We start from the raw sequence: 16,784 nt of genomic DNA on the forward strand, positions 1-16,784 counted from the left end.
CCCGGGCTATCAGCCTTGGCCTGGAGAGGGGGACTCTCTTATTGGGGTGGGTCCCCAGGGATCCCCGGCCTGGGCTGACTAGCGGTCAGGGTTGATGCTACGGCTGGGGGGCCCGGTGAAAGGGCTCCCCTGGCTGTGGCATCAGCCTCCCGTTAGAAAAAGCTCAGTGCTGGTTCTGGAAAACACAGGGGATCCTACTCATTTTTTTCCTCTGTATTTCCAGAGGATCAAAGCCCAGTGCTGGTTGCGCAATGTATTGGGGACCCCAACGTCGTTAGTTCCCATTGAAATACACAGCAGCTGAGATGGGTCTCGCGGAACCATACGTGCTTCTGTGTCAATGACACAGATGCATTGGCAGCATGTAATTATGTAATAAAGTTGTAGTTTCACTGTAAAATACAATAGTTTACTGCTAACACTTTATTACACCCGTACCCACAGCCCAGGGGTGCGAGGAAGAGCCCCGGGCTTCAGATCAAGCCTGGGGTTTCGGGAGATGGGGGAACCCGATCTTCGGGGGGTCCCCACCTCCCCTGAGATCCCTGGCTTGGCCTGACTGCCTTGGGTTGAGAATGCTTTGGCTATGGAGACCCGGTGAAAGGGTCTCCTGCCTGTGGCATTACACCCCGGTCGGTTTAGGTCTGGTGCTGGTTTTAAATATAGGGGGGACCTTACGCATTTTTCCCCCCTATTTTTTAAACCAGGACTGGTCCTGCAGCCAGGTGCTGGTTTCAAAACCATGGTAGAACCTTACACGTTTTCTTCCCCCGTAATTTCAGGAACCAAGACTGGCTGACCAGTCTGGGGCTGGGTATGCTTTTAGTGGGGGCGGGGGCCCCACGTAATTTTTTTTGGGGGGGTTAATTTAACCCTTGAAACACACTTTTCATTGATCCAACATAAGACATCCCCTAGCGCCTCCGTGCTAACCCAAATTGAGAAACTATGAGGTCAGCTTAATGCCCTTCTGTCTCGCCGCGCTGCGCTTATCTTGCAAAAACTTCGTCAACGCTTTTATGATAAAGCTGACAAAATTGATTCTTTATTAGCCAATAAACTGCGTCGCAGACAAGCATTAGGTGCAATAGACAAATTACACTCTCCGTCTTCTGGTTCTCTCCCCTATGATCCTGAAGTCATGGCTGAGGAATTTCGGACCTTTTATAGTTCCCTTTATAATTTATCAGATTTTTCATTAAACATACACAAAACACTGATTTCTGTAGGTTTCATGGAAACTCGCAGATCAAGAGGTGGTACATTGGAAACTTCTATTGACTCCCCGATTTGGCAGTAAAAACGTCTGAATATAGCAAAATTAATAATGCTAACTTCCCGATATAGGCTGAAATGAATGAAAAGTACTTCCAATTTGAGCCTATGGCAAATTCATTTATTTCAATCTAAATATAATAATAGAAACAATTAAAAATTAAATGTTGAATGGCGAGGATATGTTTTGAAACGGAAAATTACAGGATGAGAAGAAACTATCCTAGGGCGATGAATCCTAGATATCCATAAAAGAGAAGATACAGTGGTCAGTCCCAGCTCCTCGGCTTCAATAACAACCCAGACCTTCCTTGCATTAAAGTTACACCACTGAGCACAATGAGAGAGCTGCGCAGCATAATAATATTTTTTAGAATCAGGGATACCCAAACCTCCTCCCCTGGAGGGACGCTGAAGCAGCTTTAGTCTGATCCGCAAGCGTTTCCCGGTTCCATATGAAGTTTGATACTGAAGGAATTTGAACACGTAGGGAGGAATATAAATCGGAAGGGTCTGAAATAAATACAAGAGCCGATGGAGAACGCTCACCTTAACCGAATGCCTATCCAAGAAATAAAATAATTGGACCAGTCATGCAAATCAGACTTAATACTATATAGTAGGCGAGGAAAGTTTGCCTGCAATAGCTGATGATAGTGATGAGTTAAGAAAACGCCGAGATTTTTGATCTTTTTTTTATGCCAGGTACAGGGGAGCATGGCCTCTAGGGTTTGTTTTAGGGTAGCTGGGATATAGAAATCGAGAACTTCAGTCTTGGTAACATTAACCAGAGTACTGAGAATATGAATTTATTTCCTCTAGAAGTGAATTAAGGGATTGGGCCGGGTCAGTGAGAGAAACTAAAACATTGTCGGCATATAATGCAATTTTATATTCAGACAGGCCAGTGGATATTCCTGAAATAGCTCTATTACAACGGATCCTTGCCGCCAGGGGTTCCATTATGAGAGCAAATATTAAAGGAGAGAGGGGACAACCCTGCCGAGTACCATTAATGATCCCAAAACTAGAGGAGGAAACCCCATTGACCGAAACCCGCCCTGTGGGGGGAACGGTAGAGTGCCACAACGCCATCTAAAAATTTGCCTGAGAAGCCCATTTTGTCTAGAACAGCAAATATAAAGGGCCAGGAAATGCGGTCGAAGGCCTTCTCCGCGTCTAGAGCTAAAATCAGGGAAGGAGCTTTCCTTTTATGAATAGAATGTATTAGATCAATGGCCTGTCTAGTGTTATCCGATGCCTGACGTCCAGGTATAAACCCAACCTGATCCGGATGTATCAGGTAAGAAAGCAAGGGAGCTAACCGAGTCGCTAAGATTTTAGCATAAATTTTCAGGTCGACGTTTAATAATGAGATTGGTCTATAGTTAATACAGTGAGTAGGATCACTATCAGGTTTAGGGATCACCACAATATCAGCCCGAGTCGTATCAGGGGCAAAAGAAGCACCCTCCAAAATATCATTAAATAAAGATGTAAGATGTGGGGCGAGTTCTTTTGTAAACAACTTATAGTATTGGGCTGTAAACCCATCGGGGTCTGGGGCGGCAGAGGAACGCATTGATCTAATAGCAGCTATTGTCTCTTCTTCTGAAATACGGTCATTGAGAGTGGATAATTGGGATTCTGAGAGACTAGGTAGGGGGGTAGAGGACAAATATGAACGCACTCCCTCGGCTCCAGCAGAAGTGGGAAAAAAAGAATCTGCTAAATTATAAAGGGAACTATAAAAGGTCCGAAATTCCTCAGCCATGACCTCAGGATCATAGGGGAGAGAACCAGAAGACGGAGAGTGTAATTTGTCTATTGCACCTAATGCTTGTCTGCGACGCAGTTTATTGGCTAATAAAGAATCAATTTTGTCAGCTTTATCATAAAAGCGTTGACGAAGTTTTTGCAAGATAAGCGCAGCGCGGCGAGACAGAAGGGCATTAAGCTGACCTCGTAGTTTCTCAATTTGGGTTAGCACGGAGGCGCTAGGGGATGTCTTATGTTGGATCAATAATACTGAGATTTGTGACTCAAGGGAATGAATTTCCTGTGCAGCCACTTTCCTAACCGCTGAGGTTTTAGAAATGAGAAAACCCCGTATAGTAGCCTTATGGGCTTCCCAGAGGATACTAGAGGAAATATCAGGGGAAGTATTTTCCTCAAAATATCGGGTCATCGCCAATTTTATTTCTAGCAGAGCGGAGGGATGTTGTAAAAGGGAGTCATCAAGGTGCCAATTACGCTTCCCACGAGGGGAACGATGTATTTCTAAAAGAATATAGACACCTGCATGGTCTGTACATGTAAAGGGGGAAATACCGGCTTCCGTAACCAGAGAGGTAATAGAGGAGGAAATATGGATCATATCTATCCTGGAATAATGTTGATGTGGAGCTGAAAAATGGCTATAGTCCTTGGCATGGGGATTTTTAAGGCGCCAGGAATCACAAAAGGCCATAGTGTTTAAGGGAAGCCAGGAGAGTACGAGAAGCTCTAGGAAGAGACATCCCGGAGGAGTTTGCAGGTGGTTTAGATCTATCTAACAGGGGATCAATAATGGTATTAAAATCTCCACTCATAATAATATGGCCCTGTGCCTCCATGCTAATACATCGAAACAGAGAATCAAATAATTGGGGCTGGTCTTAATTAGGAGCGTACACTGACACCAAGGTGAAAATCTCAGTACGGATGGTCCTGATCACTATAAGGAATCTACCCTCTGGGTCCATCACAGTTTTAATGTGGACAAAAGGGACATTACGCTGAATTAAAATGGCCACCTCACGTTTTTTACAATTCGCTGAAGCAAAGAAGGTCTGGGCGAACCACCTACCTCGAAGCTGGGAATGCAAGGCCTGTAAGATGCATCTCCTGTATGAATGCTATATCGGCCTTCTCCCTCCTACAAGCCCCCCAAAAAACAGTACGCTTCTTAGGAGAGTTAAGACCATTCACATTAATAGAGAACAATTTAAGAGACATGGAAAAATATATAAAGAAATGCTATATGCATAACACACAGATATAATGAGTCAGAAATTTGGCCCAAGTATAGCCACCCTTGGGGACAGAAAGAAAAGAAATGTGGGGGGAACATGGGAGAGCCACAGAGAAAAGAAACAAAGAAAAAAAAAGAAACAGAGAACCCATTTGGGTAAAAACCCTGGTAAATTGGGTCCCAAATAAGGACCGCAATAAAATCAATCAACATAACATTTATCAAAAGTATAAAAGGGAGCATGGGGGTAGCGGAAGAACTGTCTAATAGAGACATGGCTGCCTGGACCCTTTCATATAGGATCCGCAATAACCAAATCGAACAGAAATCCCTGTAATACAGGGATCATAAACCTGTGTAAATATAGAAAAATGAAATAAATAAAAATAACATAAATGGGAAAAAACAGGGAAGGGAAAAAAAGAAAAAGGGGAGGGATAGGTAAGGGCAAGAGGGCAGGGGAAAAAAAACACACACACACAAAAAAACAACAACCTATAAACCTGAATATACATACAAATAATAACATGTTCGCAAAGAACTAAAGAGAGGACTGTTCCTCCCAAGTAACATATGAAAATTACAGTGGAAGGGAATTAAACCCTAACATAGAGAAATTCAACGACCGTAGATTAACCTCACAGTTCAAGTGGGATTAGAGTTCTCAGAATGGTGTCGGGATACCCTTGTCCACTCGGGTAACGGAGGATGAAAGCGTTGTGGTTTGGGAGAAAGTGTAGCGGTTACCGAAACAGAGGTTGGCGTCGGGAGGAGATTAAGCTTGGCTAGTAATTCTTGACCTTGAGTAAGGGTCTTAACATTATGCATAGAGTTATTTGCTGAGACCTGAAGCATGAAGGGAAATCCCCAGCGGTAACTAATTTGATGCCGACGCAGGATCTTAGTGACCGGCTGAAGGTCTCACCGTTTTTGAATAGTGGAAGGGGCCAGGTCCTGAAAAACTTGCAGCTGCATATCTTGGAAGGGAATCACTGGAGAGAATCGGATAGCTGACCAGATCCGTTCCTTTGAACTGAAGTAATGAAAACGAACAATGACGTCCCTAAGTGGTTGAGTAGGAGAGGGCTTCGGGCGAAGCGCCCTGTGGGCTCTGTCACATAAACAATCTTCATCTGTGAGGTTGGCACCATGTGCTGAAAAAAGTATTTTAGAAACGATGCTAAAGAAGAACCAAGGACTGATTCTTCTATGTTACGGATACGTAAGTTATTACGGCGAGAACGATTCTCTTGGTGGTCTTGTCTTTCTTTGAGTGTCTCCATCTCGTCATGAAGTCTAGAGAGTTCTGTATCAAGGCGTTGTTGGGAACGGCATAAGTCGTCCGATTTGGACTCCAGAGCATCTGTTCTGTTGCAGAGAGACGTCAGTTCCGACTTAAACTCTGTTATGGCTTTAGATAGTTCTTGTGTGAATGCAGATTGGACTCCCTCCAACAAACCCGTCATAACCGCTTGAATCTGGGGATCAATACCGGCATCAGACGAACATGGAGAGGACGGGGATTCTGGAAGCAATGAAGAACTCTGAGAGCCCTTAGATTTAGATCCGAAAAAATTTGCAGTGGACGGTGGAGGTTTTTTGCTTCTTTGCGACATAATGAGACAACAAAAAAAAAGTACCGTATGAAAAATAAGACACAGGGTTCTACAATATTGATCCAGGCAGCCTGAGTGGTAATATTAAGCGTACATCTCTAGCTCGTGCGCTTTCAGGGGGATCGTTATTTAATAAATAAAAATAATGAATATATAATAGCCAGTGCCACTTTCAGAGCTTAATGTAATAATCACTAAGTACCACAAGAGGGGGCCGGTGTATAAGAAATAACAAATACAAGTACCAGGGTGAAAACTTTCAGGAGGAAAGCAGACAAAAAAATAAGTGAGAGATATTAACCCTGTGAGGTATGTGAAAAGGGGCATATGCTGTTAGTTACGCAGGGTTCCAGGTACTGAGATAGGGCTAACAGGTCTCGACCACAATGCCAGCACCAATGCAAATGCAAATGGGGGCAGAGAGGGGAGGCAAAACAAGATTATATTATATAAAGAAATTATATAGTCTCCCTGCAGGGACTCACCACCCCTCTATCACTCTACAGGGTATCTCCATTTTAAAGGGCACTTGTGACAGCTATCAGGGCTGTAAAGCTGGCAGCCAGGCTGAGATTCGCTGGGGACAACAAAAAAAAATCCAATATGGCCACCGGAGGCTGAAGAGTCTGTCAGGATCCGTACCCCCGGTTCAGGAGCACAGGACCCGACAGCAGTAAGGAGGTAGACGTTGACTGTCCAGAGAGGTGTCCTGTGGTCAGCGGTGGGGAGCGGAGAGTGCTCCATCGGGCGCCCGTAAACAGGGATGCGCCGACCAAACACCGCCAGAGGTCCGCTGTGGCTGGTTTCCGGACTCCATTCCCAGGCTCAGGAGGAAACAGGTAGGGCGCAATCCGCGAGCGTACCTAGCGCGCCCCGATTCTGCGGACCCTACCCGCTTAGGCTATAGAAGGAACAGGGGCATGGGGGAGAGCAGTCGCTGGGCTCTTTTAGCCGCGATCAAGGCTGCCGGGGCTCGCTGGAGCTATGGAGGTCCGGAGCTCAAAGAAAAGTCTACTGCCTCCATTGACAGTCAGGCCACGCCGGCAAATTCATTTCTAGTGATAAAAAACTGACAAATTTGTGGCATTAAATCACCCGATTTCAACCCCCAAAAGATGAAAAAATAAACAGTCTAATGATAGTAAATTCCTGATTTTCAAAAAAAGTGATATTTTCACCCGAGAATGTAAATCGGGACAAACACAATTATTTGTAAATTTACCCCTCAGAGTTTAGTGGCGGGATTTCACTATGGAAACTTTCCGTCTTTCAGCCAATGAGCAGTTCTCACCATTGACTTCAATGGTGAGAACCGCATGTGCCCATATCAAAAATGGCGCCTCAGCACCATTTTGAAATTTAAAGATGGCCACCACGAGCCAATCACAGCTCGCGACGTCATAGCCCTGCCCCCTCTGCTGGCTTTAAAAAAAAGCCAGTGTGAGGCACCGTCAGGCCAGTCAGTGATTGGGGATGCAGCAGTGAAGAGCTGCCGAAGAGAAAAGACAACGGGGAAGTCCTGGATGGGTGGAGCCTTCCAGGTGAAGTCGCCGTTGAAGTCCTGGGGCAGGCAGCAGCCATGTAAAAGAGCTTAAAGGCTGCTGCCTCCCAGGTGAAGGTGTAGAACAATTGGTGTCTGTTGTTGTTTTTTTAATATTTCTTTTACAGGGGTACTATAGGTACCAGCGGGCCATTAAAGCCCTGCTTGTTGGTACTTGTGATTCTCCAAGAACCAGCATACAGGTAGGCTTACTGGGTCCTGTAGTTCTACTGCAAAAGACATTATACTTCTATTTTTTACACCACCTTACGCTATCAACCCGGCACCCAGCGCCAGAGGCTGTTAGCCTCAGCCTGGGGTGCACTGGAGAGGGGAGACCCCATTATTGGGGGGTCCCCAGATCCCCCGGGGGTCCTCGGCCTGGGCTGACTAGCGGTCAGGGTTAATGCTTCGGCTGGGGGGCCCGGTAAAAAGGCTCCCCTGGTTGTGGCATCAGTTCTGGAAAATCCCGGGGAACCCTACTAATTTTTGCCTCTGTATTTCCTGGACCAGCTAAGAACCCAGTGCTGGTTGCGCTGAATACGGGGGACCACTACGTCATTTGTCCCCCGTATTTTCACAACCAGGACCAGCGGTGAAAAGCCCGGGTCTGGTTGTATTTGGGGGGGGGGGGGGTGTCCCTTTTTTAACTTTTATTTTACACAAATGCAAATATTCACACAGATGCATGGATGGATTTCACTGATTCATCCATGTATCAGTGTCTTATTTTCTCAGATGCATGCCCAGCGCCAGTGAGCACCTCTGTCGCCCTGCTCCACTGCTGCCACTGGTCCGCACCCCACTACTGCCACTGCCACACACTCCTGCAGCCCGCCTCCGCAGCCGTCTCACCCTGTGTATCCCGGCCTTCCTCCACCTGCACAAATGTACCATTTTGTTGCCCTTCTCGCCTGCAGATGGCCCGGTTTGCTCCACCAAGCCCAGATAGTCAATAACGTTTAAAAAAGCAATGAAATTCCATAGACAAAAAACCTTACAGTTTCACATGTCCCATTAAGGCTTCTTAGATATGATCTGTAATTTCACAAAACCTATTGAATTTCTGCCACTCAAACTTCAAAAAGCAATGAAATTACGATCATTAAGGCTGACTCTTTAATCAACGTGTTCCTTGCGTAATACAGATATGGTATGCCATGACACCATGTGATTAACTGCAGATTCAGAACTCTCACAGAGTGAGATTGCTGTCACAGAATTGTGTGCTCATTGGAATACACACATGCAGTCTATGCAACTGAGGTCTGAGCAGAAGATAGAGCTGTGCGGATGGGATAAGAGTGGTGTGGATGGGGGAGGAGACAGAGCGGTGTGGATGGGTGAGACAGAAAGGCGTATAGAGGGAAGATTAAATAGTACAGAGGGGGGGTAGCCAAAGTGATGCAGATGAGTGACAAACACTGGTGAGGATAGGGTGGAGGAACAAAGTGATGTAGATGGGTGGACAACAGTGGTGCGGATGGGGGGGAACAGTGACGTGGATGGGGTGTAGAGAGTGGCATGAACATGGGAAGACAGAAAATTATAGAAAGGTAAAGACAGATTGGTGCGGATGAGGGAATACAGACTAGCACAAATGGGAGAACACACAGTAGTAGGGATTGTGGAAGACAGATTGGTTAACATGGGGAGGAAGATATAGTGCCACAGAGGAGAGGAAGACAGAGCGGCGTGGCTTGTGGGAAGGCAGTGGTGCAGAGGGAAACAGAGTGGCACAGGTGGAGGGCGGTACGGATGGAGAAAGACAGATTGGTGCAGATGTGGGAACACAGACTAGCACAGTTTGGAGACCACACAGCAGTTGGGATTGGGGATATATAGCAGCATGGAGGAATATAGGGAAGAAAGTGTACATGCATAGACAGTGTGATACTTTTAAAAATAATGGAGCTGAACGTGTATTCTAAATGAGATAAATGTATGGAGTGAGAAGGATGTTGGAACCCAGTGAGATTGTTGTGGTGATCGAATGGGAAGATTGTGGGCACTGAGTGGGATGTGGGATCCACATAACTGCTCAGACCAGTTGCATAGACTGCATGTGTGTATTCCAATGAGCTCACAATTCTGTGAATTAGCAGCTCCACCATTTTGTGAGTGACAGCAATCTCACTCTGTGAGAGTGCTGAATCTGCAGTTAACTACATGGTGTCATGGCATACTATATCTGTATTACGCAAAGAACACGTCCATTAAGGCGTCAGCCTTAATAATCGTAATTTCATTGCTTTTTGAAGTTTGAGTGGCAGAAATTCAATAGGTTTTGTGAAATTTCAGATCATATCTAAGAAGTCTTAATGGGACATGTGAAACCATAAGGTTTTTTGTCTATGGAATACAGCTATAATTAGCTTCTACAGAGAGGTGCTGCCAGGAGTATATACAAACAGGAAGAAGCACCAAAACAAAGTACTCCTTTATGGGTGCACACTCTACAATAGCTACAGACTGAAAATATATAACATGTAATCATTCATAATAATTATCAATCTGCCACTGTGACCATTTCATTATATGAGGAACAGCAGCCTGAGAAACTAAATGGAGACAATTCTCCAATGTAAGTAACTATATGCTGACACTACTTGTGCCCATATAAAGCTGCTGATTAGCTACAAACTAATGGTGAAAGTACAAATGAAAATAATTTGTACTGACAAACGTAGGCGTATACATATAATGATAATCGTACATACATATATATTGGCCCTATTAGCTCCTACTGTATATAGAGTTGTTAATTGACCAATGAGTGACGGTAAAATAAAACACAATAGGAATAGAATGTACTTTAGGACGTCTAATGCTGGGTACACACTACCCGATGTGTGTACCCAGCGCCGGCACGAACTGATACATTGCGCCATCCGTACATATTGCACAATGTAGTGGACGACAGCGATGTGTAGTTCCATACTGCATTTAGAAGCATGGCGTCATTTATCTCATCGTCCCCTCTGCTGTGCTGCACATCAGGTGAGAAGATGCGATGAATGACGCACGGGAGCGTGCAAAAGTGCGTTCACACTAGATGATGTCATTCCAATTAGTCTCAAAACGGCAAATCGTCCGATTTATCATCTAGTGTGTACCCATCCTAAGGAAATTGTATATGTGTATCCAAAATACAGTGACAAAAAAGTGACAATTGTGGTGAAATATGTGAGAACATAAAACGCTTACAAAAATAAACACATTTATATTCAAAACAACAGCACCGCAAGCCTCTAATTCCTATAATATTAGGATAATTACCAATATAATGCATATGACACTAACTGGGTATTCAAGGATGATCTCTATTACAGTACTGGTATAGCTGAATAACAATTTTCAACAATGATATCCATCATGGAGGTAAATAGAGGGAAATCTGAACTTGCGTGCTAACATGAGCTGTGATCTACTTTCCTCTGTTGTGCTATACAGCATAGAACAGGGGATGAGAGTCACAGCTACACTGGCACAGTAGGAATCAGATAAAGTGCAGCATCTGCTGTCAGAATGAGCCCCGTGCTTCACCCCGATGCATGTAGCAGCGAATGGTTATTTAGAATAAGTCCCGTGAGCCCTGAAGGACTCAATGAACAAATACAATATAATGCTTTATTGGATGGATGAGGACTTATTTCATATACTAACACACTAAGGGCCGTATTCAATTGCAGGCGAAAAGTTTTCGCCGATGACAATATCACCTGTCGGGAACTTTCCGCAGTATTCAATTTCAAAGACTGCGCCTTGTAACCAGCGGAAAAGATTCGCCTCTGAATGGAGGCGAAAAAAGTGCAGAATTGGGGGTTTGGGATGCAAATTTGCGGGAACACACCTGTTGCCTTGGGACAGTCCCCCAAAGGTAAACTGCGTCAAAAATACTTAAAAGAATACTTTAGATCACCCCAAAGAAGTTCTTTAGTTTTTGGGGGCGAAGAAAAAACAAAGTTGGGGAACAAACTTAAAAACTAGCAAAATAAACTCCAGGGGTCCCCCAAGTCTGCCCCGGGTGTTTTTTTCATTGCAGGTGTTTGCTGATGGTGCATTTTTTTTAAAACCTCACTTTAGCGATTTTAAACCATGCTTGCACCCATTTTCATGTACCCCAAATTTGTTGGGACTATTTATTTTGAAAAAAAAAAACCCTGCTAAATGCCATTCTTCACCACTTAAGCAAAGACGCTAATAGCAAGCAATTGAGAGAACTAAAGTACCCAGAATAGCTTTAATAGGGGTACTAGGACTCACCTATAGTGAGCCCCTATGTTAGTGCAGCTTTTCGGGGGTTACAGAGTGGTTTCCCCATTTCTTACAGTACTTTTCACCAGGCCCGAATTCACCGGCTGCCGGTTTCTCTGATTTCTAATTGAATACGGTGAAAAGCGGGGACGCGCCCAATACTTTCCGCATGGAAAACCAGCGATGACGGTGAAAAGCCCGGCATGCGAAAAGTTATCGACATTTCGCACCAAATTGAATACGGCCCTAATTTGCTTTAAACCGTGACTTAAGTTGGAAACTTCCTCGTTATCTTTTTAATAGTAACATTGAATCTTTAGCTTATTCACAATAATCAATCCCCTTTTATACACTACACACAGCACCTTTTTTATATAGATTTTATTATAATTACTTCACCTGTGCACTTTTTATCATTACTACACTGCGCTTATGCACCATTTTTACCACTACACTTCTCTGGATAATATGGAATTTGGCATATATTAGTCACAAATGACATATTTATCAAAAATTATTTCTGGAATATCCCTGAAGACACCAGGTTTCAGGGTTCTAACTGCAAATATTAAGCTTCCCTGGGTTGTATGTAGGGGGCACCGCAGCATGAACTGTTGGATAGTGTGCTGGTATGCCTGGTGGGAAGCCCAGGAGCGGAGCATTTTGACCCTGGTGGAATGGGTCATGTTGGGGTGTGTGATAAATGTTTCTGCACCTTCAGACGCTCCTGTCATAGGTGCAGGGACCACTATGTGGACTTCACCTCATTCTAGTCAACAATTAATGCTCAAATCCAGAGGAATTACCATGTTACAAGCAAATAAAATCTAGTTGGCTGAAAAACTAATAAATAAATATCCAGCCTTTAATACTCTGTGGCACCTGTGAGTAAACGTCATGCACTGCACCTGCAGTAACCCAAGCTACTGCCCGTCATTGTGATGTCACAGTGCCCAGACCAGCTGTATCAGGCAGCAGCAGGATCTGGGCTTTGTGGGGATGATGGCGTTGGCGTTGATACCGTGTTTCTGGTTCTTCTGGACTTTGAGCGGTCTCATTATGTCTTATTATGTGACCATAATCTATGGTCATTCTGAATCTTGGATGATGTATATCAGGTAAGGGAAATAATATATAGATATCACACTAGCATACACATTCGGGTCTTGGGGGCATTGGGTCTCTGGAAGGACAGACTGAAAGTTAGGAAAATGGTTTTAGAGGAGATGAAAGAGTATTTCCAACTATACAATATTACATCCCAATTACTTGTTGTTTTCCCTCACAGTGAAACTGGATCTCTTTATCCGGAGTGTATCCTGTTTGCAGTGGTCTTCTGTGGTTTTGCTATGTTTGGTAAGTGGATTGCTACTGTATCACAGCGCCAACCCCTCTCTCCTCTTAGTACATGCCAGCTGTTTGCCTGATGGGCAGTGCAGGTGTAGTCTCTCACTAGTGAGTAAGTTTGGGTCACCCTGACGTCAGCCACCTGGCACTAGCTCAGTCTCTCCCACCTCAGGCTTCTGTGGGGGGGTATCAGTATATAAGTGTCCCGTCACATGCAGGATATATAACAACATTCATATAGTGCAGATAGAACAGGTGTAGCCGTGTAGCAGTGCTGTCATGTTTCTAGTGCTGAGATAAAAGGGTAAATCTCCCTGAGCTGCACTTTCTCACCATCATCCATCCTCACACTCCAGCACAGGTCACTGAGCTACATAGGGCAGTGGTGTTACTTGACACAAGAGCTTATATTCTTGCATAGTGGCACCATCACTTCTCTGCCCCTGCACAGTTGCAGCCATCTCAGATGACCTAGTTACACTGGAGCACCGGGTCACATCCTTCCATCCCCAGTGACACTATGTACACTGACAAGTGTCATCTCATACTGTACATCATGGGAGGCTCTCACAGTGACCACTACGCCACTCAGACAGGAGAGTTCTGTAGCCTCCTGCCCTGTCCATACTCACCTGTCACAAGAGCTGACAATCACCTATGCTGCAGGGGGTGTTACACCTTCACCATTAGCATAATGCATAGTAACTGGAAGGACATTAAGGGATTCATTCCATGGGGCCGCCCAGGCACAACCATTACACAACATGAATAGGTTTCATTATTGAACACATTTGTATAAACATGTACCAGAAATAATACCTTCTCATCCTTTATTACTATAATTGAATACACCACTAATTTAGACTATTTTTAATCAACAAATTTGACATTATTAAACTTGCTGCCCGAGGCCCAGAACGGCCCAGCGTCAGTGATCCTGGAATTCACATTACCCATCAGTTTCCAATAAAATACAATGTAACATCATTTATATACTGTCACAATGGGAATAGCTGCCCAATTCCCTCTAGATCACTGGTAAGCAACTGGTGTCTGCCCAGTGGCTGTGGGATACCGTATGGGTAAGCGTATGATGGATATGTAGATGAGGATGGTGAGAGGGGGCAGGGGACAAGTAAGGTACACCTGCACAAATACATAAGCACTGCAGGACATTCTCTGCTGCTCATAGAGAAGCCTTTCTATCTATGTCTCAGTGACACAGCAGCCCTTCCCCATGTTACATCCTCCTGTAATGTCACATCAGGGAGCCAGGACCAGGCATCTTGTGCACCTTTATTGCCCATCACTGGATGATATCATTAATCACTTTGTATATAAAGAACATATGTAATAGCTATGGGCTGATCATGTGTATTTTCTATTCCAGGAGCGTGTACAGCCTACATCACGTACAGGTTCATACACCTGAGGACGGCTGGCAGTGACACACACCAGCCGCTCTTGCAGAAAGTGCTGCTCGGTGTTGGATGGGTCTCATGCATTGGGACAGTAGTAGTAGCGATATTTCAGGTTGGTTACAAGTGTTCCAATGTTTTATATGACAAATGGCAGATTCCTAGCAGATCCCTTCTAGGCTCAGGGCTCTATACACTGTGATGGGGAACCTGGTGCTTGGAGGAAAGGAGGGAGTGACCCATATATGCCGCATGGTAATGACTCGTCTCAGTGTAACGTGTGCGTGTTCTATCTCCTCACTGGCTCCTCTTCCTACATCCCCCCCACAGCAGATGGCCGTGCACAGCGACCGACATGAGGCAAATATGGAAGGAGCAGGGTAAATGTGCCGCTCTTCCATTCCTATTTGTCATAGTACATAGACCCAGTGGTGACACCACCAGCAGTGTTGGGGTCCCTGCTGGGAGGCATCACAATGCCATAATTGCTAGTAATGTGCATGTTTTTCTACATCTTTTTCTGTGTACGTTCAGACTGCAAATGCGCCCAACTCTAAATGAGCCCCACAGAGTTGTATTCTGATATCTGCATGTCACAAACATGTACATGCCTGTTACACTATAGCAGTATTGGTGCAATCCCAATGTTTTATTCCTTGTAAGAGCTGTAACAGGAAAATAGAATGTTGGTACTTACCTATAAATCCCTTCCTCCGATTCCATAGGGGACACTGGAGTTACACAGGGCGCATCTTCTACTGTAACAGCTTCAGTTGGAAGATTAAGATGCAGAGAGTGGGGTCTCGGACCTCCTACGGCAAAGAGTCGGTACTCTGCCTGCCTTAAAGTGCTGGTGTCTCCTACAAGTAAAAGGGAGAATTATAAGGAAAACCCACCTTAAGACGTCAACATCAACATGATGGGACCCTGTGATGTACTGGTAGATAGGTTCTAAAGGTTTCTGTGTCAAGAGTTTCCGCCCTGGAAAGTTTGGAACAAACAACTTACCTTCGACCGATTAGGAGTCGCCTGGTCATCTCGAACGCTGCAGAAACCAGCAGGCACAGTACCGACGTTTTGCCGTAGGAGGTCCAAGACCCCACTCTCTGCATTTTGGTCTTTCAACTGAAGCTGCTACAGTAGAAGATACGCCTGGTGTAACTCCAGTGTCACCTGGAGGATGAAGAAGAAATGGCAATAACCCATGCAGTCATAGACACACTAATAGCATCACCCATATACGCCCGGTGTAACTCCAGTGTCCCCTGGTGGATGAAGAAGAAATGGCAATAACCCATGCAGTCATAGACACACTAATAGCATCACTCAGCCATACACACACCATATATACGCCCTGTGGAAAACCACTCAGCCAGCAGTTATGTGCTTCTGTATGGCCACACATCTGCTGAGCTCACCGTAAGGGGCAAACTAAAAGATTATACTATTTGTTTATTTTAGTATTAGAGGCACTTGTGCATTACAATCAGCTATCTGACGGGCATCATGGATGATGTATGGTTAGTATTACTGCCTCACATCACTGAGGTCGTGGGTACGATGCCCAGCATGGCTCTAGCTGTGTGGAGATTATATATTCTCCCTGTCGTGGGTTCGATCCCCACCACGAAACGTGTTTACGTGGGTTCCCTCCTGGTGCTGCGGTTTCCTCCCACAATCCAAAAAATATACTGGTAGGTTAATTGGCCTTGAACAAAAAAAAGTATAAGCTCCACTGGGGCAGGGATTGATGTGAATGGGCAAAATATTCTCTGTAAAGCGCTGCGGAATTTGAGAGCGCTATATAAATAACTGGTAATAAAATAAGAAATTAGGAAAGGATAATTCTTAACTACAAATGCAGAAAGTTGCATTATATTCTTACATGTATATGTTTATGTTGCAGGTGTCAACCCATCCATATATCCACAGGGCTGGAGCATTTGTGGCATTCGGATTCAGTGCCATATATAGCATTGCCCAGGCTGTAAAGCTATACAGCACATCTTTCAGCAGCCGCCGTGTATGCCACATAAGAATGGCATTATCTGTGCTGATGGCTACAGCTCTTATTATCTGTATCCTTTTCATATGATCAACAAAGTAACAAGCTGAGATTTGAGTTCTTTATATAAGATTTTATTAGACCTCCCCGCCTGACAAATGTAATAGCTGGCAGTACAGTCCTCTCCTCTCCTCTCCTGATAGGTGTAATATCAGACAGTAATAGTCCTCTCCTCTCCTGATAGGTATAATATCAGCCAGTAATAGTCATCTCCTCTCCCTTTCTAAAAGGTGTAATATCAGATAGTAATAGT

At 44.6% G+C, this 16,784-nt stretch overlaps 1 protein-coding gene across 1 annotated transcript; it reads left to right on the forward strand.

The window, feature by feature from the left end:
* The first annotated feature begins 12,700 nt into the window (after positions 1 to 12,700).
* On the forward strand, positions 12,701 to 16,561 carry LOC148442051 (DNA damage-regulated autophagy modulator protein 1-like). The gene is made up of 4 exons (XM_088464315.1): positions 12,701 to 12,819; positions 12,990 to 13,057; positions 14,439 to 14,581; positions 16,373 to 16,561. Exons 1-4 carry the CDS (start codon positions 12,701 to 12,703, stop codon positions 16,559 to 16,561), a joined length of 519 nt encoding a protein of 172 aa, XP_088320441.1.
* The last annotated feature ends 223 nt before the right edge of the window (positions 16,562 to 16,784 follow it).

This window comes from Taudactylus pleione, unplaced genomic scaffold (genome assembly GCF_031769625.1).
Source record: "Taudactylus pleione unplaced genomic scaffold, aTauple2 ptg001632c, whole genome shotgun sequence".
NCBI lineage: Eukaryota > Metazoa > Chordata > Amphibia > Anura > Myobatrachidae > Taudactylus > Taudactylus pleione.